The 24,484-nt window shown below is 37.6% G+C and overlaps 3 protein-coding genes across 3 annotated transcripts in view; 2 read left to right on the plus strand and 1 right to left on the minus strand.

Moving 5' to 3' along the window:
- LOC311225822 (uncharacterized protein) overlaps positions 1 to 4,968 on the plus strand; it is a gene marked incomplete at its 3' end in the record, with an annotated part of 89,858 nt that extends 84,890 nt beyond the window's left edge. The window contains exon 72 of the mRNA XM_084311216.1: positions 4,901 to 4,968. Coding sequence (XP_084167342.1) covers positions 4,901 to 4,968 — 68 coding nt within the window. The remainder of the gene's footprint in view (positions 1 to 4,900) is intronic.
- A 772-nt stretch (positions 4,969 to 5,740) lies between these two features.
- On the plus strand, positions 5,741 to 12,251 carry LOC311225006 (uncharacterized protein). Its single transcript, XM_084310194.1, has 11 exons — positions 5,741 to 5,868; positions 5,979 to 6,023; positions 6,356 to 6,394; positions 7,976 to 8,020; positions 8,180 to 8,221; positions 9,080 to 9,127; positions 9,552 to 9,599; positions 9,766 to 9,807; positions 9,921 to 9,965; positions 10,056 to 10,091; positions 12,045 to 12,251. The coding sequence occupies exons 1-11, from the start codon at positions 5,814 to 5,816 to the stop codon at positions 12,128 to 12,130; spliced, it is 531 nt and encodes a 176-aa protein (XP_084166320.1). The 5' UTR covers positions 5,741 to 5,813; the 3' UTR covers positions 12,131 to 12,251.
- Positions 12,252 to 20,727: 8,476 nt separating this feature from the next.
- On the minus strand, positions 20,728 to 22,450 carry fabp7a (fatty acid binding protein 7, brain, a). Its single transcript, XM_084309446.1, has 4 exons — positions 22,340 to 22,450; positions 21,359 to 21,531; positions 21,107 to 21,208; positions 20,728 to 20,815 (listed from the first exon to the last, which is right to left on the minus strand). Exons 1-4 carry the CDS (start codon positions 22,410 to 22,412, stop codon positions 20,762 to 20,764), a joined length of 402 nt encoding a protein of 133 aa, XP_084165572.1. The 5' UTR covers positions 22,413 to 22,450; the 3' UTR covers positions 20,728 to 20,761.
- Positions 22,451 to 24,484: the final 2,034 nt, after the last annotated feature.

The following is a 24,484-nucleotide window of genomic DNA, read 5'->3' on the forward strand; positions in this document are numbered from 1 at the left end:
GATCACGCTTATTGATTACAGTGTTGGGTACTGTAAATACATAATCCACCGCGTTTTCCGGGCCGGCGATCACAATGGATTCTTCAGTTGGCCTTGACGGAAAAGTAAAATGAGGAAACTGCAGTTACACAGGGAGAGACGATAGGGGCCGGTATCTTCCCAATTGAGCTCAGAGAGAGTCTGCAACACTAACCTGAGGCTCGATTGATGAAATATGAATTCGGACATCGGTTTGGACATTTACCGGGGCCAGTTTAGAATTGCAGCCTCCCGTAGGTGCTCTTTGAGAGCGGTTTTGAAGGTGGGTAGGGATTCACATTTTACGGCTGTGGGTAGGGCGTTCCACATTGTTGTGGCATAATTGCGAAACGTGTTTAGTCCTTTGTTTGAGCCGAATCTGGGTTGAACATGATTTGTGGAAACTCCCTCTGGTGTTGTGGTCGTGGAATTCACTGACCTTTGGGAAGTATTTCGACATAACTTAGTCGTGTAGTGTATCTTGTAGACCAGGCCCATTGCAAGTTGCTGTACTCTGTCGTCTACTCTAAGCCATCCTATGTTGTCAAAATGGGCAGGAGTGAGGGGGGTTTTAGGAGTAAGGTCAAGCAGTAGTCAGAAGTAGTTTGTCTTGTAATGTTTGTAGTCTTGTTTTTAGTGCCTTTGAGGTACAAGCATAGTCGTAGCACCCCCGAATGAGTGCTTCTGCCAGAGTCCTCAGGGTATTCTTGTTTACCAGAGAGGTACAAGAATCTTGTTCGTTGGCTGACTTTTTTGATTATATTGGTTGCCACTTTGTCACAGGAAACATTTGCCTCTAGGATGGAACCCAGGTATGTAATTTCATCTTTCCATGTGATAATATTGTCACCCACTGTAACAGAGAAGCCGTTGGCCTTGCTGAGTTTGTTATTTGATCCAAAGATAATGGACTCTGTTTTACCCAGGTGTAATGATAGTTTGTTATCAGCGAGCCAGGTGCAGATTCTGCCGAGTTCAGAGCTGAGGGCTTTTTCAACATGCAACTTGTCCCTGTCAGAGACCAGCAGGGCTGAGTCGTCCGTGAACAGGAACAAGTTGCAGTCACAAGCTGATGACATGTAATTTGCATAAATTAGGAACAATAACGGTATGCTTCCTTGTGGAACACCACAGCTCACTGGGGGGGGGGGGGGGGGGGGTAGAGTACCGTTTACCTCCACCATCTGTTCTCTCCCATCCAGGTAGGATTGCATCCAGCTCACTGATGAACTATCAAAACCAATTGCTTTTAGCTTGTCAATCAGAATGGAGTGTTCAGTGTCGAAAGCCTTTTGGAGGTCCAGCATGACCATGCCGCAGTATTTGCCCGCGTCCACCTCTTGTTTGATGTGGTCGTTCAAATAGAGAAGGCATGTGTCAGTGGAGTGGGATGTTTTGAAGCCAGATTGGAATTCGTAGATTAGCTTTTTTGCCGCGAAGTACTTTTCGACCTGTTCGTGGTCGTGGACTATTTTTTCCATGACTTTCGAGATGGAGGTAAGAATAGAAACAGGGCGGTAGTTGCCTGGGTCTAATTTGCTGCCTTTTTTGTGCAGGGAGGGTCACTCTCGCAATTTTGAAGTCTTTGGGGACGTATCCCTGTTTTATGGAGAGAGTTTATTATGTGGGTGATGACTGGGGTGATGGCGGCTACTGAGTCTCTGAGGAATTTGGAGGGGATATTGTCATGGCCTTGTTAGGTTGGAGGGCGCTCAGTTTTTTGAGTACCTCAACTGTTGTTACCATTTCAAGTTTGAAGTAGTCTTTGCGGACCCCTAGGTTTTTGTAGAAGGCTAGCATGTATTCTACCCCAAAATGCCCTGAGTGGGAGGGTAGTTTATTAACCAGTGTTGTGGCTATGTTTGTAAAGAAAATGTTTAAGTAATTGGCCACATCCAGCTTGTCTGTAATGATAGTGTTTTCTGTCTTTATGTTTATGTTGGTTGTTGAGTAATTTTCAAAGTTCACAGGGTTTGTTTTTTTGCTCCAAAGGAAAATGTCAAACCAACTCCAGTAGTTAAAGTTCAGAGCTTCATACGTTTAAATTATAGTATGAAGTAAGAGATGTTCACACTATTATGATTAACTCTCACTACAATGTTTTATCCTTTATCACAGAGGCAGAAGTCCACCACAAAAACATCTCTCTAACAAAGGAGGGGGTCAAGGTTGTGCCTTTGAGGAAAGGTACAGTATATCATTTAATTGTATGTGCATTATGTGCATCTCCTTTCATGTAATTATTTTTTTACAATGGTAAACAAACTGTCGCTCTCATCAAAGCAAAGCAAGTATGTACTGTATGTCAGGTATTATCCCTTTCTTAATCTGGATACTTGTGTTTTCTGTTTTTAACTTTGATCACGTACATATCATATCCTGTTTACAATAATCCAGATCGTTTTTTATCCTGGATTATAAGAAAGACAAATAACATGGTTGGGATATATAAAGCAGGAAACTGAGCCATGTGAATACCTTATACTATTTCCTGCTCATTATCACAATCTATGTGAACTCTCGATAAAGGTTTATTTATACAGTGATATTTGTGATAGTAATACGAGGATGCATACAAAGAGTCTATCCTGAATAGGTATGGGCCATTATCTGGAGCACTGTGTGCCTGTAAATGCACTTGTTGAATAGTGTAAGATTCTCAATGCTTAACGCACAAGCTGTAGAATTGGATTCATTTCATTCCTCAAATGTCTTCTTGTGAATCTGTAATTATTTTACGTGTTTCAGCTGTTGATACTCCAAAGGAGAAAGCCCAACCAGCACCTACCAAAAAAGGTAATCAGCATACAGCATTTACCCAAGCCATATACCTTTGATCTAACCATCAATCAAACTGTATTTATATATATATTATTATTATTATTATTATTATTATTATTATTATTATTATTATTATTATTATTATTATTATTATTTTTATTTTTATTATTATTATTATTATTATTATTATTATTATTATTATTATTATTATTATTATATATTTTTTTTTAGAACCTGAGGCTCCTAAGGAGAAGGCCAAAACAGTGGCTCCAACAAAAGGTTTGCCCCTCGACAGAGGTTTAAATCATGCATCTTACAAATTGTTTTGTTCTTCTGTTTTAACTATAACTAAAATGTCCTCTTGTAGTAATGTCTTAACACAAGTTCTTCACTGTATGTATTGTATATGTTTATTAGATCACATATGTATTATTCTAGCACCTGTGGTTTCCAAGGCAAAGCCCAAATCAGTGGCTGAAAAGAAGAAAGGTATCCTGCAGGAGTGTGGTTTTTCAGTGCTCATTTGTAGTAGCCTATACTCTACAAATGCACTATAACACTAATTAACATACGCTATTTAATGGATGCTTTTATACTAAGCGACTGACAGTATCATGAATGCATACATTTTCGGTTGCCTAAAAGTGGCCCCAATGGGTATCAAACGTGTTAGTATCATAATACTCTACCTGTTGAACTATGGACCGTTAAGTATCATCCTTATTGTCACAAATACTTTGGTGATATTAATAAGAAATAAATATATTTAATGTAGTGACTAACCTTTTTCATAATATAAGCTGTTAAAAATATCTCAAATCATCAAAAATACAAGATCATCACTACATCTTCATTATTAATTAACATCATGCTACACTAATTTGTCATTAATTGAACCTGAGACTAGTACTTGTTGATGATTACTTGATGCTTTTGGTATCTGTTTGGTATTGAAATGTTCATGCACAATGAACTTTTGAGCAATGTATGTAAATACATTCACAAACAATACAATTAGTATCCTTTTATCAATAGAATGTTCTTCCTGATGAGCCAGCCATATCTAAAGAAAATACCAAACCAATGTGGAGTGCTTCAGTAGAAACCGTGTATGGCTCATTAACATAAGTCAATAACCAATATGAAGAAAGTAAAATCTGCTCCTGCAAAAGGTTGAGAATATTTAGTAAACACAGTCAACCTTCCCATCAAATACATATAGACATCAACTTCACATATTTATTCAATATTTCCAATATTATGTTGCTAATAATATGAATATAACTGTTATACAATCATTTAAAGAGATAGGTCAGCTGTTTTAGATTATTTTACAATGGTTATCTTACAGTACATTGAAAGCAGTAATTCTAACATCTATCAGAAGCTTGTACCATGTTCATTATTAGAAAAGCAGAGCAAAGCAGAGGGATGATGCAATTATTGAACAACATCTTAAAGAACCATTTTAAATCAACCTGGTGAAAACTGGTGACTTACCACTTTAATATTATACTGTATGCATTACGATATTGTTTCTTGTCTCCAGTGGTTTCAGAAATTAAGGCAAAACCAGAGCCTGCAAAGAAAGGTCATAACTCAATACCTGACATAGATTTTTTTTTAAATGAGACATTTAAGTTTAGTTTAAGTTTAAGTTTATTTATTTATTTTTTACCCATGGACAGTGCACATTAATCAACATCTTCAGTTTCCACATCAATGTAAATGTGCCAGAATTGGCTAATGAGATTTGAATCTGTAGTGCCTAACATTCATATCATGTCAATTTGACTCTCAAATCCCCATTTTCTACCTTCTTACCGGTTAAATAATATTTGTTACTACACTTTAGTATAATTGTCCTTTATTTCATTATGTATAGTTTCCTTTAAAGTACAGTGTAACCTAGATTTTGATACATAAATTATATCGATTATACAAATAGTATGACTGACTTTTAAAAATGTAATGAGTGTGAAAAATAAGTGTGAATTATACAGACTGAGACTCCAAAAGAGAAGGTAATAACTGCCACAGACTACAATATTGTGCTCTAAAGGGACATAATCTAATAACACAAATGTGATCATATTGTTAGATTTCGATCAATCAGCCAGTATCACCTCTTCATCTGTTGGCTTGTGTTATCACCTCTTCATCCGTTGACTCTGCGTTGGGTTTTATCTCTCCGACGTTTTCTCATACTGGCTGTACAATCTTTGTCATTCCCCTTTAATGCAATCCGTAACCATAAGTATTCGACACTGGACAGCGTAGTAAAACGTAGTAAAACGTTGTTTATTACATAAACAAAAGCCTCGTAATCAGATGGAAACCAATTCTGTATTGTCCTTGAAAAGTCTTTGGAAGAAAACTAAATTCATTATTCTAATGATCTCTCCTTTCACCCCGCTCGGTGATCGTCGCGGCCTAGCTGTTATCCAAAAGCCTTCATGGTTGTCGTGCCACGTCAGTCCCCCCCCCCTTGCGTGGGGAGGAGGGAGCCGTTTCAAAGTCTCTGATCAACATCCGCTTGCGTCAGCTTCGTGTCTAGATCGTCTCTTAGTCTGCCCTTACCCTGAAGAAACCTTAGTTATATGATCTTCGTCATAGCAACGACGGCCTCGCCCCTTTTCTGGTTGCCATGTGACGCGCTGTCATGGTAACTGCTTTTAACCTTTAACACACATTAAAAAGGTCTGTTTCATTCATGTCAACCTCTCTCTCTGACCATTGTGCCTACTGCTGTTCTTATCAGTTGTTGTGTGCCTGATGGAATGCAGACACCCTGCTCGCTGCTGGTAACACTGACTGCTACCGTTCTGACCTGGCCCCTTTAGATGCTGTCATCTCCCCCAATATACATTACATACATTGAAAAACCTCGATTTCCTTCAATATGAACAACAACAATAATGTCTCTCAGTAGTTAGTGGTACCTATTGTTAAGGATTAATGCAAGCAGTGTTGTGGTTGGCTTAGCTTTTGTAGATTTCAGATTCCTTTTTCTTATGATTGTTTCAGAGCCCGAAGTAACAAAGGAAAAATCCAAACCTGCTAAGAAAGGTATGAATTTCATTGTGTCCATAGTGCAGATATTGGTATGTTATTCATATCATGTTGTCTGTTTTATGTGTGTGTGTTTCTAATTCAGATATCTTTTTCATGTATCATAGAGCCAGAAGCTCCAAAAGAGGCCAAGCCAGCACCTGAGAAGAAAGGTACATTTCCTATTCTGTAATTCTTTGTGTACTTGGATACTTTGTGTCTGGTATACTAGAGATAGCTTCATATACTCAACATACAGTATATACATATAAGCTGAAAAGCCAAAAAGGTAAGCCATGGCAGCACCTGTGAAGGAAGGCAAGAGTGGAATACTGGCCCAGTACATCATGAAATGCATCAGCTGATTTATTTTATAGAAAGGATTTTAGATATACATAATAAATATAATACAATCATTTAAAATGTGTTGATGTTGGTTATCGTGAACAGTACTGTGTGCCAGTATATTAAGTTCTTCTAGTAATCAAATAAATGTCCTATGCAGTAACAACCAGCAAAGAAAAGCGCAAACCTGCTAAGAAAGGTACTGATGAAGTATTTGACTGCCGTGATAGACCTAGAATTTCTAACCCTGAACTCTTTCTAACCATTCTGGCTCTATTTTCTTCTCTGTGAACACGTTTCTTTAACCTCAGCCTGCACTTATACCAGTGCCACTGTTGGCCTAAGGCTTGCATTGTTTACTTAAAAGTAGAACATTGTTGTTATTGAGCTGTGCATATGTGACTCAAAACCTGTTCACAAAAGCAAATTATTGGCAGGTGGTTGTCTAATTAATTACAGGATTTGTAATTAATTAATCTAATTAATCGCATTTGAATCGCATAACTATTTTAGGCCTGATATTCTATATTCTATAATCATATTTCAAATGGCATGTGTCCGGATGGCAGAATTCAGTACTGTATCTATAAAACCTTCTGTTTAATCATCTTCCATTTATTCATTTGCTTAGATTTTTCAGGTCTGATCAATTTTAGCATGGTGTTATTCACAGTCAAAGATTTTTTTTATTTGATTGATATTCTCATTTGGTTCATTACAATTTACTCAAGCCTATAGTAACAGAAGTATTTCTGACATGGGAATACATTCCCTGAGATCCATAGATGTCCCTAGAATCAGATACTGTACCAAGAACATGCAAATGGACCATATTAAAAAAGAGTCTGTAAATGTGTATTCTATGTTCTTATGGAATGAATGAGATAAAAAAAAAAAAAAAAATAGTAAATGTTCAATACTGCGATAATTTGCTGTGTAATTAATTAATCAAATTAACGCGATAAACTGACAGCCCTAATACGTATATGCCTACTATACTACCGTAATTCCTCTAATAGTAACCCCGGCTTGTATTTGTTTCAACTGTAGCGGGTACCAGGCTTGTATTAGGAGGAGGCCTGTATATTATAAGAGGGAGGCCTATATTTCAAATTTTCAAACGGATCATAATGAATAAATCAACATTTTGTGTCAGTTTGAACCCAGTAAAATGTACTGGGTTCATTTATTGAAACCAAGTACTGTATGAAATAGTAAACAGTGCAATTACAGGTGGTCACTGGTCATTTCAACGTTTTCAAAGTGAAATCAAGTAACTAGCTCAGTATGCAGCTCAGTATATTAGTAACCCGGCTTGTATTAGGAGGCCGGCTTATAATTGCTTAGCTCAAGAGCGCACCCGGCCATTAATAGAGACCCGGCTTGTATTTGAGACCCGGTTACTATTAGAGGAATTACGGTATCTATGTGCTATATGCTACTATACCTATACTACTACCTACCATACTATTGTGTATATACTACTCAGAGTGTAACACTCAAGTTCGACATTGTTTGAAAAACAATAACATTTACCCTTTTGCTGACTTGTTGTTCACAATTTGTAAGTCGCTTTGGATAAAAGGGTCTAAAATTACTAAATGCAAATGTAACTCATTGAAGCTTCAGCTGTAATGCTCTATGTATTATTGACCAACAAGGTATTTAAAAAACAGAGACTCCTAAGGAGAAGGCCATAACTCATTTTAAACATTTTATTTAAAAAAATTCTGATTATATTTCTATATGTATGTACTAACACTCATTTGTTACATTGTAGAACCTGCAGCGCCTAAAGAGGCCACAGTGCCACTAACTAGAAAAGGTAAGCCAATCAGATGCTTTCAATGCCTTTAATTGTTCTCCCTGCCATCACATTACTGTGGACTGATTGCAAATCACAATAGGAACAATAAAAAATGATGATTTGGGAGTTTTGTATTTCATTTTTGTGAGAAATATAATATATTTCTTTCTGAACTAGAATTACTCAGAGAAAAGGCTGCAAGACCGCTTACGAATAGAGGTATGTAACTATGTATATGCATAAATACATTCTTAGTCATAGTTATTGTAACTAATTTAACTATATCAGGCCCTGCCCTCCCTCAGACAGCAAGACTTGTGATTGGAGGATCAAGAAAAAAGGGCAGTGTTTGAGATAGGTCCATTGATACTAACTAATTGTACTTATTGATTAGTTGAATTAATTGACAAATCTGTAAAATTGTGTTTCCTGCGTGCAATCATGCAGAAGGACCTCTTAAAATCTAGAGCTTATACCAAAGATTGATTTGATTTTGATTTGATGTTTTTTATTTTCGTGTCTTACATACAGGTGTATGCTCAGCCCATAATTTACAAGACACATAAACAATAAGTATATAATAGTATACTTGACATTGACAATAAGTTATATAGACCAAAGATGTGCTTAAAGTTATTACCTTTTAGAAAATAACAAATTCAGCATGGGGGGGGGGGGGGGGGGGGGGGGGCATTAAAGGGATAGTTCTGATTTTTGGAACCCTAGCCCTAACATCATCATCACTGAGTAAGACATAGGGCAAAGGGAAATATCCCTTTAAAAACAACGAATCAGCTTAGTTGACTAAGACCAAATGTACCTATTAATCGACTAATCAAATAGGAGGCGGCAGCCTTGGTATATAAGCGTCTTTGAGCACTGTAAATGTGCTATATAGATTGTATTAGTATTATCCCACAGCTTCCAAGCCTTCAGCAGAGTCCATGTGCTTCATAGCCCCATGCTTTTTTGATTGAGAACTTTGAAAAATATATGAGCTGCTTGGGCATTTTAAATGTTAACTCTGCTCAATATTGATTGTGTTGAATGTGTTTCTCTCCCTCTACCACCATACAGTAGCAGAGTCCACTAAAGAGAATGTTAAACCAACCACTGTGAAGAAAGGTACGATTTGTTTCCATCTGAACCATGGGATTATCTGGGTGAACAAGCTTTCAATATGTCATTATGAGGCTACAAGAAAAAGGTCAAAGGATAGTGTAAATAAGCATACTTGGGTATTAACACTGTAGATCAGTATCAGCTCAACATGCTAAGGTGTTGCTGGGCAGGTATTTTTGGATGATATCACAACAATCATTATGTCATTCATCCTGAGATCAACTAAAAAGGACACATTTAACAAAAACACACTCCATTATAGCAACTCCAGAGGTTGATAAAGAATAATAGTACAGGTGTCACATTACTGATCCAGAATTTTGAGTGGTTATACCTCAGCTCTTGCCTGGCTTTGTTTTAGTGTAATGAAACAATATTAGCTGGTGGTATCCTGCTCTCTGATATACATTTTGCATTTATGAAATAGAGCCTGAGGTTTCAAAAGAAAAGGCCAAATCTGCAGCAGTGAAGAAAGGTACAGTATGCGATCAACCAGCTTTTGAACAATTGCATCATATAAGCAGGGAGTATACTGTGCTTTTATTGAGGACAATAACATGATAAACCACTGTTGAGGGCAATAAGAAGGTATGACATGGTTTCATGGATATGTTTTTAAACTGCTTTGTCATTATTTACAGAGGATAGAGTACTTAAGGAGAAACAGGAGCCTGTGAAAAAAGGTATCTAACTAGATTTAACTAATAAGATATATTCACTTTTGAGATTACAAGACAGATTAACTAGATACATGATTTATCCGTTGGCAATTATCCCTGTTATGTTTTTGTTATAGAAAAATCTGTTGCGAAGAAGGCTACCAAAGAAGAGATGACAAAAGGTAGGATTATGTTTAAAGTTGAACATTTAAAGATTAAGAAAAAACGACATTGATGAATTATGAATAACATTGTTTTTCTTTGGTCAACAGAGCCCGATATAACACTTGACACCTTTGCCATGGAAGGTATGCATAAATTCCCTTTACTTTATCATAGAAGCGTGTTATAAATAAATGCAAAACTGGCATTCAGACTCTTAACGGTACTATAGTATAGATAACATTCAGCCACTAGATGTCACACTAGAGCACCAGCATGTCATTTTATCCAATCAGGTGCATTCCACGTGGGGAAATGGGAAGTAGGGGGGATACATGCATGCAATATGTAAACATTGGGTCTCATTCCCGAACGGATTTACGACCAAAAATTTCCTCTTAGGCAGATTTCTGCCCATTTAAGACATATTAGGGCTGGTAGCGCGATTCCCCAAATTTTCCTGAGATCAGATTTGAGCGTGGCTGAGAGCAGATTTAAGAGTGCTGAGGAGCACACTTATGATTGATTGACTAATTGAAAATTTTATTAACTTGACAGTGTTCTCATAGTGATTCCTTCATGTCAACGCTACAGGCCTCCTTGGAATTAATTACTTAATCATAATTAAAATAAATATGACAATATTTGTACGATAAGAAATTACGCATTTGATGTCGGAAAAATAAATAATATGGATTTATCTGATCACAGGGCAGCTGGATTAATCATATCTGAACCAGCTATTTTGGACAAATGTATAATTACTTTAATTACTCAGATATTCAAACACAATTATGCAATTATTGTGAAATGATTGAAAATAATAATTATTTAATGCCTTCTGTGGAATTTGTATTTCTTATTTGTTACATATCTGTTTTAATGGTATACAATGGGACAGACCTTTGTTTGATATAAACCTGCATTCCTTCGAATATATCATTAATCAATTAAACTTATATTGAAATACACTATATAGCCTATACACCAACACTGAAATGACAGTGGATGAATAAATAAATAAGAACTAAAGCTAATCACATGGAAATAGATTGCATTAATATTCCATAACAAGTCTTGTGTGCGCCAGTATGGCCTACGACGTGTCTAATGAATGAACAGTATAGGCTTAATATATTCTAGTTACTTTCATTAGGATTTAGTAGATACTATATATATATGCTCTGCCCTACGTACAGTATAAGTACAGTCTGTATACAGTATATATGTATACAGACTGTACCTATACTGTACGTAGGGCAGAGCATATAGTATCTACTAAATCCTAATGCAACAAGTCATTAATGGAATAATAAGCCTATACTGCGTTCATTCATTACGCCGTAGGCATTAATGGAATAATAAGCCTATACTGCGTTCATTCATTACGCAGGCATTAATGGAATAATAAGCATATACTGCGTTCATTCATTAAGCTGTAGGCTACAGTACTGCGCACGCGTGTGTGTGTGTGTGTGTGGGCGTGCGTGCACGCTGCGGCAGGTGTACCACGAGCTGTATATATATGATGACAATACATTAATCTAATCTCATTTCGATGGGTTGCAACTTGCATTTCTCCCAGACGGCACTGCCGCAGACTCGCAAGGCACTTCCGCATCCATTTTCTAACCGGCTGCATCATTACTTTGCCTTATAAGGAGCTCTGGAGGCGTTGTTTTGTATGCAAATGACCTAGACGGGAACTCGCGTTCGAGTTTAAGACATGGTGTCATTTTCCAAGCAGATATCGGATCATATCACAGGTGCGACCGTTTGAGCCACTTAAGACATATTACCAGCACGTTCGGGACTCAGAGTGAACTTGTCATTGATTCTGTCTCAGTCGGTTCCAAGATAAGTCTTCCAAGATAACTCTTTGGAACATTTTGGGGAATGAGACCCATTCATTTTGGACCTGCAAAGGTTTTTTAAATGATAAATTCATTACTCAATCGTTTTCGGGGGGAAAAGCAATACTTTTATTCCGCACCTTTCTAAAAGATCTGTGGATGTATTCATTTGTTTTACTATTACTAGTCTACATAAAATGTTATCTATAGCACCTTTAATATTGACTGTGCCTTGCTCTCCCTCAGACGAGATGCCCTACTTCCAGTGCTTCTTCGTGGAAGAGGACGAGGCCCAGTATCCGTTCTACGCCTTCTCGCCTTCACAACTGTGAGGCTTCAGTTCACCATAGAACTCTAAAGACTCTGAAGAAAACCACGGAACGAGTTGGGACAACGCTTTTAGTGTTGAATCTATTTACTAATGCCGTAAAAGGCCAAGTCACGACCCTCTCTGCTGCTAACGCGCAGCTGGCCGCCCAGCGCTGGTCTTCAATGGAAAACCCTGGACGAGAGAGAACAGGTGGCTTTTGGTGACAGACGGTTATTATTCTGTTTTCCAACATTGGTTGAGCTCTCGTAGCTAACAGGCAGCCAGTGTCATTCCTTTCATTTTATATGTATTATTATTTTGTTCTTGAGTTGTTTTGAAAAGATGATACTGTATGTACAGTACTCATCTCCAATATTTCTAATGTAACAATTTATATTTGTATTTTCTGGCTTTGTGATGATTCAATTATTTCCTTACATGGATATGTGCAAAGTATCTGTAATATATTAATAATTAATTCAATTCTTCTTGATATCTCGACAGTACCAGTTTAAATGTAACCTCTTACACATCTTACATGTTTTCAAAATAATTACTTTCAAATCTACATTGTATGTTGGGGTACAAATGCTGATTGCATTTACCTCTCCAAGGTTAATATAAGTTAACGCCCCAACTCTTTAGTTACTTGAAAAGTGGTTTAAAGCGGGACTTTTATCTGAAGCTCACACATCAGTGTCCTTTTAGCTTTTTACTTCACTGAGACTTTTATCACACAAGCCAATAATGGTACTAGTATTTTAATGCCCCGTTTTTCTTTCAATGATTCTTTCAATTACAATTTGGCATTTATAATGAGATGATAATTCCATTGTTGATACAATTGCTTAATTTATGTTTATGCCACTTTGCTTTTTTCAGTTTTTTCCTTAATTATTTTTCCTGTCTATATTTGTAACTTGGACACGAGGAATCAAAGCTGTTTGTCGAAGGCAAAGTGTCCTAATTTTGTTCCTCTAGCACCAACATCTCGTCTTTTATATATGTATTGTTTTTAGAACGTTCTAGAAAGGAATGACCATGCACTGTCTATGAGAGCTCCCAAACATTCAGATCAACAACACAAGACCTCTTATCGAGGTGTGAACACATGGACCACCGCAAGGCATACGTGAGGGAATCACGCCTGGTGCCATGTTGAAGTCTTATATACAGTATATCTAAACCATCCATGACTGTACATTGATCCTCATTCTGTTAAGGATGCTACACAAGCATTGCATTGTCTGATCTCTCAGAATGAGGTTGGAGATCAACTACTTTCCCAGTGGGTACGTTTGAATCAAGATGAATTTAGTCAATCAAGATGAATCATAGTACATCAAGATGGATTTAGTATTGCAAATCACATGTTGGACAAGTGTTATTCCACTGGTCTGTAAATCGTGTGATAACCTCTTCTAAGTGTTCTACTGAAGACATCTGAATTCGGCGTTACCCATTTGTGTTGATATGACTTGGAGCAAGTCTTTTTTTTTTTTTTTTGCACTGGATTACAACTAGACTGTAATCAATGATATTGAACTGGAACATACAAATGACATTAAATGACTGATGACATTTAGAATGGATGTCTGCTGTTGCTAACAGCTATTCATTGATAGACCAAAAAGGCTTTTGTCAACAACATTGGTCAGTGGGTGATTTGTGGACAACATAAGACATTGTTTCTTATGTTTTTAAGAAAACATTTGAATGGGTTTCCATGACAGCTTGAGCATCACTCAAGGGAAATCATTTCATTTTAAATGTATATACAATCCATGCTGTACAATAATATTTACAGTATTTTTATATTTATAATAATATATTTGATTAATTTATATATAACAATAATGATGCTCATAAGAATGACAATTGTAAATGTACAATCATTATAATACCATAAATGTATACCATGTAACAGCAAGTGTATACAATTTCAGAGTGATTTTTAACACCATTGGATTGGATTTGAAAATCATTATTTAGACATTTCTGAGAAGATAGGCTATGGAGTAGTAGGCTATGGATAGCAGGTCAACTCCTTTTTATCAACTTCTCTTATTTGACAGCCTGAATATTGTTGTCAAATTATATTAAAGTTAAGTTAAATGTTGTAACATTTACATATTTTAAGTATTATTTATTTAAGCACATTATTTAATTACTTGCTGTTGCAGAATAAGTCACGTTTTTGGTACAAGATCTGGGATTTGCAATGGCATTTCTCATTTAGCCTGTACCAGCTGTTGTTTACTAAATGGATCTTTACATTTTGCTATATATGCTGTTTAGAGCAGTTAGTATGACAGCCTGTGGCATACGCATAATGCTGACTCTACTAATCCTTTAAGTCCACTTATTTTGTGTTTAAAGGCTTTACAGATGCCAGTGGAACAAATCCTGCGTTCCTCAATAACCATTATAAGATATAATATATATACATATTTCTAATTTGAACTTTTGAATTGTTTTACAATTCCCTGATTATGGGGTGTGGACTAAATAATGTCTACAGAGTTACCTTAATTGGCTACAGTATTTATATGCAATACAAATATGTTAGATTATTGAAGTGTTCAACACATTGTACATTAGTGTGGAGTTTGACAGTTTGAACCACTGTGTGAGTGAGTGTTATTGTTTTCTGCTTTCAAATGTTCTTGTCATGTCAGTATGTTTTTTTTTCAGAGTTTGAAACCCCTCTCTAATATGCAGGCCAACTGGCAGCACCAAATCTGTTAAACCTGCACTATTGAATTTCTTCATATTGGTTTCATATTGGCAACCTAAATCAGCCTAAATCACAGATTTGGTCCGAGTTGGACTGAACAAGAGAAAACCCTCCCAACAGCAAAGAAACTCTTCGACGCGGGCAGGCACGATCAGTCCCGCGCAATCCATACAAGGCTATACTGTCTCATTTCTAGAACATAAAATGTGAACTACACACATGTAAAACAGTGTAAGAAAGTTACCTTGCTTGAAGAAATGGACCGTTCTCTCTTTGGTGCATTTACCTCTCTGGGCCACAGGTGCCAATCTTCCATATAGTCTAGCTTTAACTAAAGTTATAGAAGACTTATTATACAGGAATAACGTTTCTGTTGTGACAGATTTTGCTGATGCATATACTGTATAATTAATTATATATTATGTTCAGTGTAACCTCACCCTGTAAATAGAGTTACAATGAGAAATTACCCCTGAGAAATTACCAATACAATTGTTGTCTTCTGCTTTTATGTTAACGAGTCGGCCTACTACTTTGACATCAATAAATTAATGCAAGTAATACCTTTGTATGTATTCTATCTTTGTGAACATGACATACACACAATAGAATGTGTAGCACAGCTATTTTCACAGTGGATGGCATTGGCAATAGTGAGTGTGGAGTTGTGTAGACATTACCATCAAGTTTCAAGTTGTTTTATTTGTCACATACAGTACATGTACATTACAGTGAAATGCTTGGTTCTGCTGTATGAGCCCCCTGAGAATGTGCTTCATACATAGTCCAAACACTATACAAAATTAAGTACAAAATGCAAACAATGAGGTACAAAAATGCAATCTTTTAAAATAGCAAATTGCAAAAATGAGTGTTGCAAGTGTTTAAAGTGGATTTTAAAGGTTAGTTTAAAGTGAGTGTGTGCATGTGGGTGTATGTGCAAGGAATGTATAGAGATTGATGGGTTAGTGTTGCATGTTATGTATGTATGTTATACTGTATGCAGTAATAGTTGTAAGGCCACGTGTCAGGGTTTTACCTTAAGGTTCAAGAAACATATTTGCAGGTACATTCTTTACAGTTAAAGGACGGGTTCACTGTATTTATACCCAGGCCCTATTTAAACATTGGTGCGTCTATTCTTAACCCAAATGGTTCATGCGTTTTGCTAATCTGATTGGCCACTGACGTTTCTGGTCATGTCAAGTCAAGTCAGTTTTATTTGTATAGCACGTTTACAAATGACTAACAGCCAAACCAAAGTGCTTCACAACATGATAAAAACACATACAATGCAATAAAAATACACTAGAAAAAGAGGTAGAGTACAGTACATATAGGAAAGCAAGGGCAAAGTGCAATAAAAGAGACAAGAAAATTTGATAAAAAGTGCAGAGTGACAGCTGACGTCATGTATAGATGCTGGGCTAGCTCTGGTCAAAGGCCAGGGAGAAGAGGTGTGTTTTGAGCAAGGATTTAAAAACCTCCAGGCTCTGGGCAGATCTTATGTGGGGGGAGGCTGTTCCAGAGTCTGGGGGCAGCAGCAGCAAAGGCTCTATCTCTCCTGGTTTTTAGCCTGGTCCTAGGCACCTCCAGTAGCAGCTGGTCAGCAGACCTTAAGGCTCTGGATGGGGTGGGGTGATGTAGGAGCTCAGCTAGGTACGGTGGAGCCAGCCCGTGTAGTGCTTTAAAAACAGTCAGTAAAAGTTTAAAATCAATACGGAAACGGACGGGGAGCCAGTGGAGAGAAGCCAGAACTGGTGTAATGTGGTCACGTTTCCTGGTACCGGAAAGTAGGCGGGCAGCCGCATTTTGTACCAGTTGCAGGCGACGAAGCAGCAACTGGTAAATGCCGATATACAACGCATTGCAGTAATCCAGCCGGGTCGAGATAAAGGCATGGATCATCCTCTCCAGATCCTTCTGGGAGAGGTATGGTTTGGTCTTGGCTAGGAGTCTGAGGTGGAAAAAGCTAGTTTTGACCACCGAACTAACCTGCTTATCAAATTTAAAATTTCTGTCGAAGATTACTCCAAGGTTTTTGACAGAGGAGCGGATATTTGAGCCCAGGGGGCCTAGGGCAATGGCTGTAGGGTCAGGTGAATCATTACTAAATAAAATTATCTCTGTTTTGCGCTCATTTAAGTTGAGAAAGTTTGAACTCATCCATAATTTAATATCTTGTTTCTGGTCATGTGACATGTGCGCCCAATCACGCGACGCGCCCATTTCCGCCTCGACCAGCAGCAAACCCTAACCCTAACCGTTCTATCGCCATGCTCAGACAAACTCTAACCTTAACCAACTTCGAAAGAGTGCCTAAGCTTAACCGACCAGAAACATCAGTGGCCAATCAGAGCGCAAAACGGGAATGCGGAAGCATGCACCGTTTGGGTTAAGAATACAGGCGTACAGGCCATCATTTGAACTGGATCTGATGGCTTTAGTATTGAGACACTTACAGTAGCACTGTGCTGCGTCCTCTCACCATGTTCCAATACACTGGAAAAGTGTTTTAGCCTTCAGAAAATAGGTGTTTTAAATATCATGTAGTATACTGTAATATGCTGTAATACCATGCAGTATACCGTAGTACCCAGTAATATGTAGTATACTGTAATACGCTGTAATACCATGCAGTATACTGTAGTACCCTGTAATATCATGTAGTATACTGTAATACACTAATAGTAGTATACTGTAGTACCCTGTAATATCATGTAGTATACTGTAATACGCTGTAATACCATGTAGTATACTGTAGTACCCTGTGATATGTAGTATACTGTAATACGCTGTAATACCATGCAGTATATAGTACCCTGTAATATCATGTAGTATACTGTAATACCATGTAGTATACTGTAGTACCCTGTAATATCATGTAGTATACTGTAATATGCTGTAATACCATGTAGTATACTGTAGTACCCTGTAATATGTAGTATACTGTAATACGCTGTAATACCATGCAGTATACTGTAGTACCCTGTAATATCATGTAGTATACTGTAATACACTGTAATACCATGTAGTATACTGTAGTACCCTGTAATATCATGTAGTATACTGTAATACCATGTAGTATACTGTAGTACCCTGTAATATGTAGTATACTGTAATACGCTGTAATACCATGTAGTATACTTGTTGTAAATTCCCCATTATTTGTTATGCTGTGTATTGTTATTTCCAGTCAGGCACTTCTTTGATGGCCCAGGGGTCCTATTATTTATAGTCTGGCATCTCTCTGGACAGCCCAGGGGTCCTAATGGGTTTAAATACAGCGGCCATCTTGCCGCCCATGTGTTCCATTGCTGTCTGCTTTCCCAGTGAGAGAGTGCGTTCATGAAATAAAATACCACTCACTCAATCTTTGATTGCTCCATCCAGCCCTACGACCTGGATGGAAAGCACTCTTGAGATATTACTCAACAACAGAATCCTTAATAAAATACGAAAGGACTGTTCTCTGTGTCTGCGTCCGCTCTCTGACCGGGGTGTGCCGTCCTGGATGAAGTGGCTCCAGCAAACCTTGCAAACAAACATTATATCTTCAATAATACTGTAGTACCCTGTAATATCATGTAGTATACTGTAATACGCTGTAATACCATGTAGTATACTGTAGTACCCTGTAATGTGGAGTATGCTGTAATACCATGTAGTATACTGTAGTACCCTGTAATATCATGTGGTATATTATAACCTGTAGTACCTGTACCTACATTTCCTGAACGGCTCTCTACTGTATATAAATGTAAGAATATTGTTGCTGTTGGGTGAAAACCTTTAAATTCATTAAAAGTGGTCATAATTAATTGTTCATATATCTAGTGTGGAGGAAGTCATGAAGCTTCAATCCAATGAAAGAAACCATGTTTTATATATAGGAAGGTTGTAAATCAGTAAATAAATAATATATTTTACTGGAACAATAACAATCTCTCTCTCTCTCTCTTTTCACCCCAAAAAGCTGAGGCAGGCCAACCACTCTTACTGTATGTTGTCGCAGACAAAAGAACGTAAGGAGTCTGTCTGTCACACTCTCTAGTCTACACTGTTTGTTTGTGTGAGAGAGAGCGAGAGCGAGAGCGAGAGCGAGAGCGAGAGCGAGAGCGAGAGCGAGAGCGAGAGCGAGAGCGAGAGAGAGAGAGAGAGAGAGAGAGAGAAATAAAGATAAAGATGGGAAGTTCTTCAAGTTCAAACTGCTTTTCTCTAATGAGACCAGGAGGTTTACTACAGGTCAGCTCGGTCCACCAACAGAGATTCCACATGAAGCCTTCAATCCCACAGAGCTTTCCTCTTGAAGCCGCACTAACAACACTATGGACACGTCTCTTTGGATGTAGAGCTACACAAGGACATGACCGCTCTCTTTTCATATAGATGTGACCCACTTTCTACCCTTTAAATGTTACTTGATGTGACTTCTTAAATGTGCTATTACCGGCCGCAATCCATTCTTTGTGAATTCGCCCCTATGTGACTGGAGGAGTAATATGTTAACAGTAAGGTTTGATGCTACATGCTGTGTCTGTAGGGAGACAAATGAGGCATACGTATGCCTTTCAGCAAATACTTAAATATAGTTTTGCAGTACCATGCATTTTGGTATGAGTGTGCAAGTGATTTTGCTGTACACTTTAGTAGTGGCAATTTGGGGATATTTTAAGTGGAGTATACAGAGTGTAGTTTTTATAAGTGGAGCATACAGAGATAATTATGGCTGAAATTAATTCAGTGGACAATAGCCAACAATGGAAAAATAAGTTCCGCTCCAGTTACCGTGTTTTTTTGTGCCACAGTCTATTCAAAGGCAGCCAACAACTTGCCAAGTCTGTGTGTTGAAATTAGGAGAATGGCCACTTGTAGTCCCAGCATTCAGGCTAGACGGCACACAAAGGTGGCTGAAAGACTTCAACTTGTTCTTTGCAGATGCGAAGGATGAATGACCAGTTTCATATAAATGGAGATATAGTTGAGAAACCAATGTTGATTAAAAAGAAACTCTTCTCTTCTGTCCAAATTGTAAAGCACAGCAGTGCTATTCTAACAGCAGATGGAGATTAGAATGGCGTGTTGCCATATGGCCGTTACACAGACTATAGAGGAAGGACTTTGAAATACACTGACATACTGGATTGATGCAAATCGTCCTGTCCATATCCTGTACGTTGTCCTTAGGGTGGGACCGACTGTCATGCCAGCAGCTGCATTCAAACACGGTTGGTCCGAGCTATCGAATGATGCTTCTACGTAATGACACCACAATTTAAATCAGATTAGCTCAGCCAAATGACATCATCGTCCCTAACACCCCCTCTACTCCTTGCTGTTCCTTGCCTTCCGGAGGTTACTACAGGCCGTTCCTCTTGATGAGTTCAATGACCACAGTGGTTGCTGGCCCAGTCTGATCAGCCAGCTGCCACCTGGGACTGACCCATCACAAAGACGTCATTGTACCCTCTATGTAGACTTGACACGTTTTGATACTAATGTAAGACTAGACATTTGCAAGAATAAAAACCCCACGCAAGAGACTGTACTCTACTACAACAATTATGATAATAGATCAGCCTCGATCGTTTGAGTTAAGTAACTTAGCACTTAGGACAACAAGCGTCTTATAGTGAAGTAGTTTATTTCTCCCCTTGTCACAGGTGATATACAAACAATGAAGCAGTATGAAACAATTTAGGCCCTTAAAAAAACAGTATTTCAAGCTATTCCTGTATTTCTTTAAAAAAAAAAAAAAGAGGGAAAAAAAGGTCTCACAGAAAAGGAATTCCCAAAACATTTAACACATTTAAACAATGAATGAAGTGCAAATATCTGCACACAGTACAGAAACAAAACATGGAAACATCATTTGCAGTGCTGGGATGATTTGCTTGGTTTTCCGCTCTGGGAAAGTTATACGTCTTTCTCATATGTACGGATGGCCTGGACTCCCTCAAAGGTCAGTGTCTGTAAGAGAGAAATGATCAAGATATCTTCCACAGAGTCTGATATAAAATTATATAAAAGTTCACTTTTGAAATGAATTGGTCTATGATTGAAACATGTAACATGTATTTTACGTGATACATTACATAATGGTTTGTAATGACTTCACAGTGATACCAATTTAGCCTATAACGCCAATCACTTTATACTATTAACTGTAATTAATTAGGTAAAGAAATCCCTCCACTGATCACTGCATGCGTCTCGTATACCAGAATTCATTATGTCAACATATGTCAACTGATTTCTCACCATAACCATCTTCCCGTCTTTCATTTCTCTGATGAATTTGGTTTCCTTGCCATCCCACTTCTGCACTTGCACCAGGTTACCTCCCTCCATGGTCAGTGTGGACTGCGAGCAGAATTCACAGGAAGCGACTGTTTTATTTTTCCATTATATTTCATTTTCATACAATAGTGTGAGGTCATATCTTGTAGCCGATATATTGAATGCAGAACAGGGTCCAGTGCAGATTATTATGCACAATATTAAATAACTTACTTTGACATTTCGGTTATCGGCTGTGGCCTCATCGAACTCCTCTCCCAGTTTGGAGGAGATCTCTGTGTTCTTGAAGGTGCTCAAGGTCTTCACCACCACCTTGTCTCCGTCCTGGCTGATCGCAACGGTTGGTTTGGTGATGTTGCCCACTTGCCTTGTGGCAAAATCAACACCTGTTAAGTTCAAGTTCAAGTTTAGTTTTATTTGTCACATATAAGGTATACATGTACATGATGTATATGTACATCTAAATGTGGTGCTAAAGCAATGTCCAAACATGAGACAATTCAAACTGATGTATAAGGAAATTATGTTCACAAGGTACAGGGATGAGGAAGGGACTTGATATTCACGGGTGTTTACATTTTTATTTTATTTCTTTCATGTTTTACATATATATATTTTTTTTATGTTTTAAAATATTACACTCATTTGAGTAGTGGAAAATGGGTAGGATTAAATAAGTGTATACTTCTTCCTACTCCTTTTCGAACATGTAGATTGAGTTGTGTTTTGCTTTTGTTATTGTTTGTTTGTATTCATTGCATGTTCGAAATAAAGATTTCAAATCAAATCATGTAGGCCTACATGATGTACATTACAGTGAAATGCTTGGTTCTGTATGAGCCCTGAGATTGTGCTTCATTCATAGAGTTAAAAAGTTAAAAGAATAAAGTCCATGCACTATACATATACAAACTAAAGTACAAAATGCAAACAATCATGTACAAAATGCAAACTTCACTGTAAGAACACCGTAATTATGCCAGTTAATTATATACCAACATTATAGGCAAAACGATGGTGATTTTTACAAGTGAGATAACCTATATAATATTTAACGGCAGTATGCATGTGCAAAAGTAAGCTATTCAAAAAGCATTATGCATTGTTCGATTCATTATTATCTATTCATATTCATATATTTATAACACGTCGTTTATTATCCTAATAATCACTCCAAGCATATAGCAGACTCACCAATTGCCTTCATGTAGTCATCAAAGTTCTGGCTATCGACGAGTTTCCAAGTGGCGCAGAATGCATCAACCATTTTGACGATATGGCCGTAGTAAGTAACCCAACTGTACGATGATGATGATGATGATGAACGTCAGACTCCGGTAGACACATGCCTGCCTGCCTGGCTGCCAAATTAATACTGTAAAAGGGGGCGGAGATTCATCGAAGTCGGAGCTCTGGTTGGGCAATTAGCACACTTTCTGAGCTGATTGGTCGGCGGAGTAGCGAGATTATTTATGACTTTATCAAAGAGGGTCTCTTGCTTTATCTTGTCTCGCCTCGGTCATCCTAATCATCGAAATTATGTGGCAAATCAATCGGTTTCGGCCGGGACTGTGACTTGGTGAATGTAACATTTAAACCTTGAAATTATAATGTTACTTTTAGCCTAACCCTAATTATGATTTATAAAGCAGGTCATAGTTGGCCTAGTCCATACCGTTTGTACACTGAAACAAGTTTTAAGTGTTTTTTTCCCAGCTCGTCCGTGAGCTTGTCCTCCTCAACCCTGCGTCTGTGCCGTGTGATTTTCACTTACATAGCTCTAGACCAGCGGTTCCCAAACTTTTTTGGCCGTGCACCCCCTGTCACCTCCCGACCTAGCTCGCGCACCCCCAAATGGGTTTCTGTTAGAAAAAATTGTTGCTGGTCTCCGTGCACAGATTTTATTTTTTATTTTATCTCTTCCCACGGCGACCATGGATAGGGAATTTCTTTATTTAATTAAAATGTTCACGACAATACTCTGCCAGCATGTTTAATATCCATAATACTAAAGGTTTGACTAAGATTTGTATCTATGACATTTTATTGTTAAAAAAAAAAAAAAAAAAATGTTTACCACCATTTTACCAGCCTTTTCATGTCACGCACCACCTAGAGGGCGCTCGCGCACCAAGGGGTGCGCGCACCAGTTTGGGAACCACTGCTAGTCTAGACAATAGACTAAATGTTTGGAAATAGACAAAGGCCTACAAAATGACCTACTTTTAGGTTGCATGTAAGGAATGTGGGGCTTATACTAGCCCCTTACGTGACTTGCAGATCATCACAGTCACGTAAGGGGCTAGGCTTATACCAGCCTATCTGGGTACAAATTACATATTTAATTCCTTGAGGAATCAAGGTTTGTGGGTTAACAAACATTGTCCAAACAAATAACAATAATAATAATAATAATAATAATAATAATAATATAATGCTCTTTGAAAAAGGCAGTTATTTGATTAACCTATTTGTTTAAAATATAATTTGTATGACCCGTTCACTTTCACCAAGACCAAAATCGGAATTCCAATAATTAGCATTTACCTTGTTTAGATAATTTAACATTGGCTATTGCCAATTTCAGTGTGCCTGTCTTATGTCATTATATCGTCAGTACCTTTCACAGCTCAAATACACTAGTGCGCTGTAATACTTTTCATTCGTGTGGTATGAGAAGCAGAACATAAATATGGATGTTTTTTTTTGTCTGTCACTGAAATGTTTTTGTGGGGTTTTGACAAGTTCTACACACAATAAAGATGTATTGAACTGAAATGAGGATATAAATATACCCTTTCTTCTCAGGCCAGCAGTATGCCACATAGAAGTATTATCTGAAAGCTGGGATTAAAACTCCACTAGCCATCATTGGACTATTGGGGTTTAGCGAAGGGTGAATTGACAAGTGGGTCATTTTACAGTAAATGTTTTCCAGTAAATGCAATAATAAAAAAAAAGGCTATATAGCTACTATATCTAATAAATGCGTTTGAGCCAGACAAATATTTAATGTGTTTATTGTACATAAAATACTTTTTTGCAAGCATGATTTGACACAGAATAATGGCAGAATACTCCTGTTTGTAACCACATGTCAAGAAGACCAACCTACACCTCTACAGTAGCATTTTCTTTCAAACGCAAAACTCTTAGCAGGAATCTCCACGTGCAAACTCTTGGCACTGATCCAGGCCAGATTAATGCATGAAAAACAAACCATTATATCTGCAAATGGCATAGAAAATCTCTTCAAATACAAAAAAAATCAAATACCCCAAAAGAAAAGCGGTTTTAAACCGTATTTAATAATACATTTTGTTTGGACATTTTACCCAA

This window comes from Notolepis coatsorum (assembly GCF_963971535.1).
Source record: "Notolepis coatsorum genome assembly, chromosome: 3".
Lineage (NCBI taxonomy): Eukaryota > Metazoa > Chordata > Actinopteri > Aulopiformes > Paralepididae > Notolepis > Notolepis coatsorum.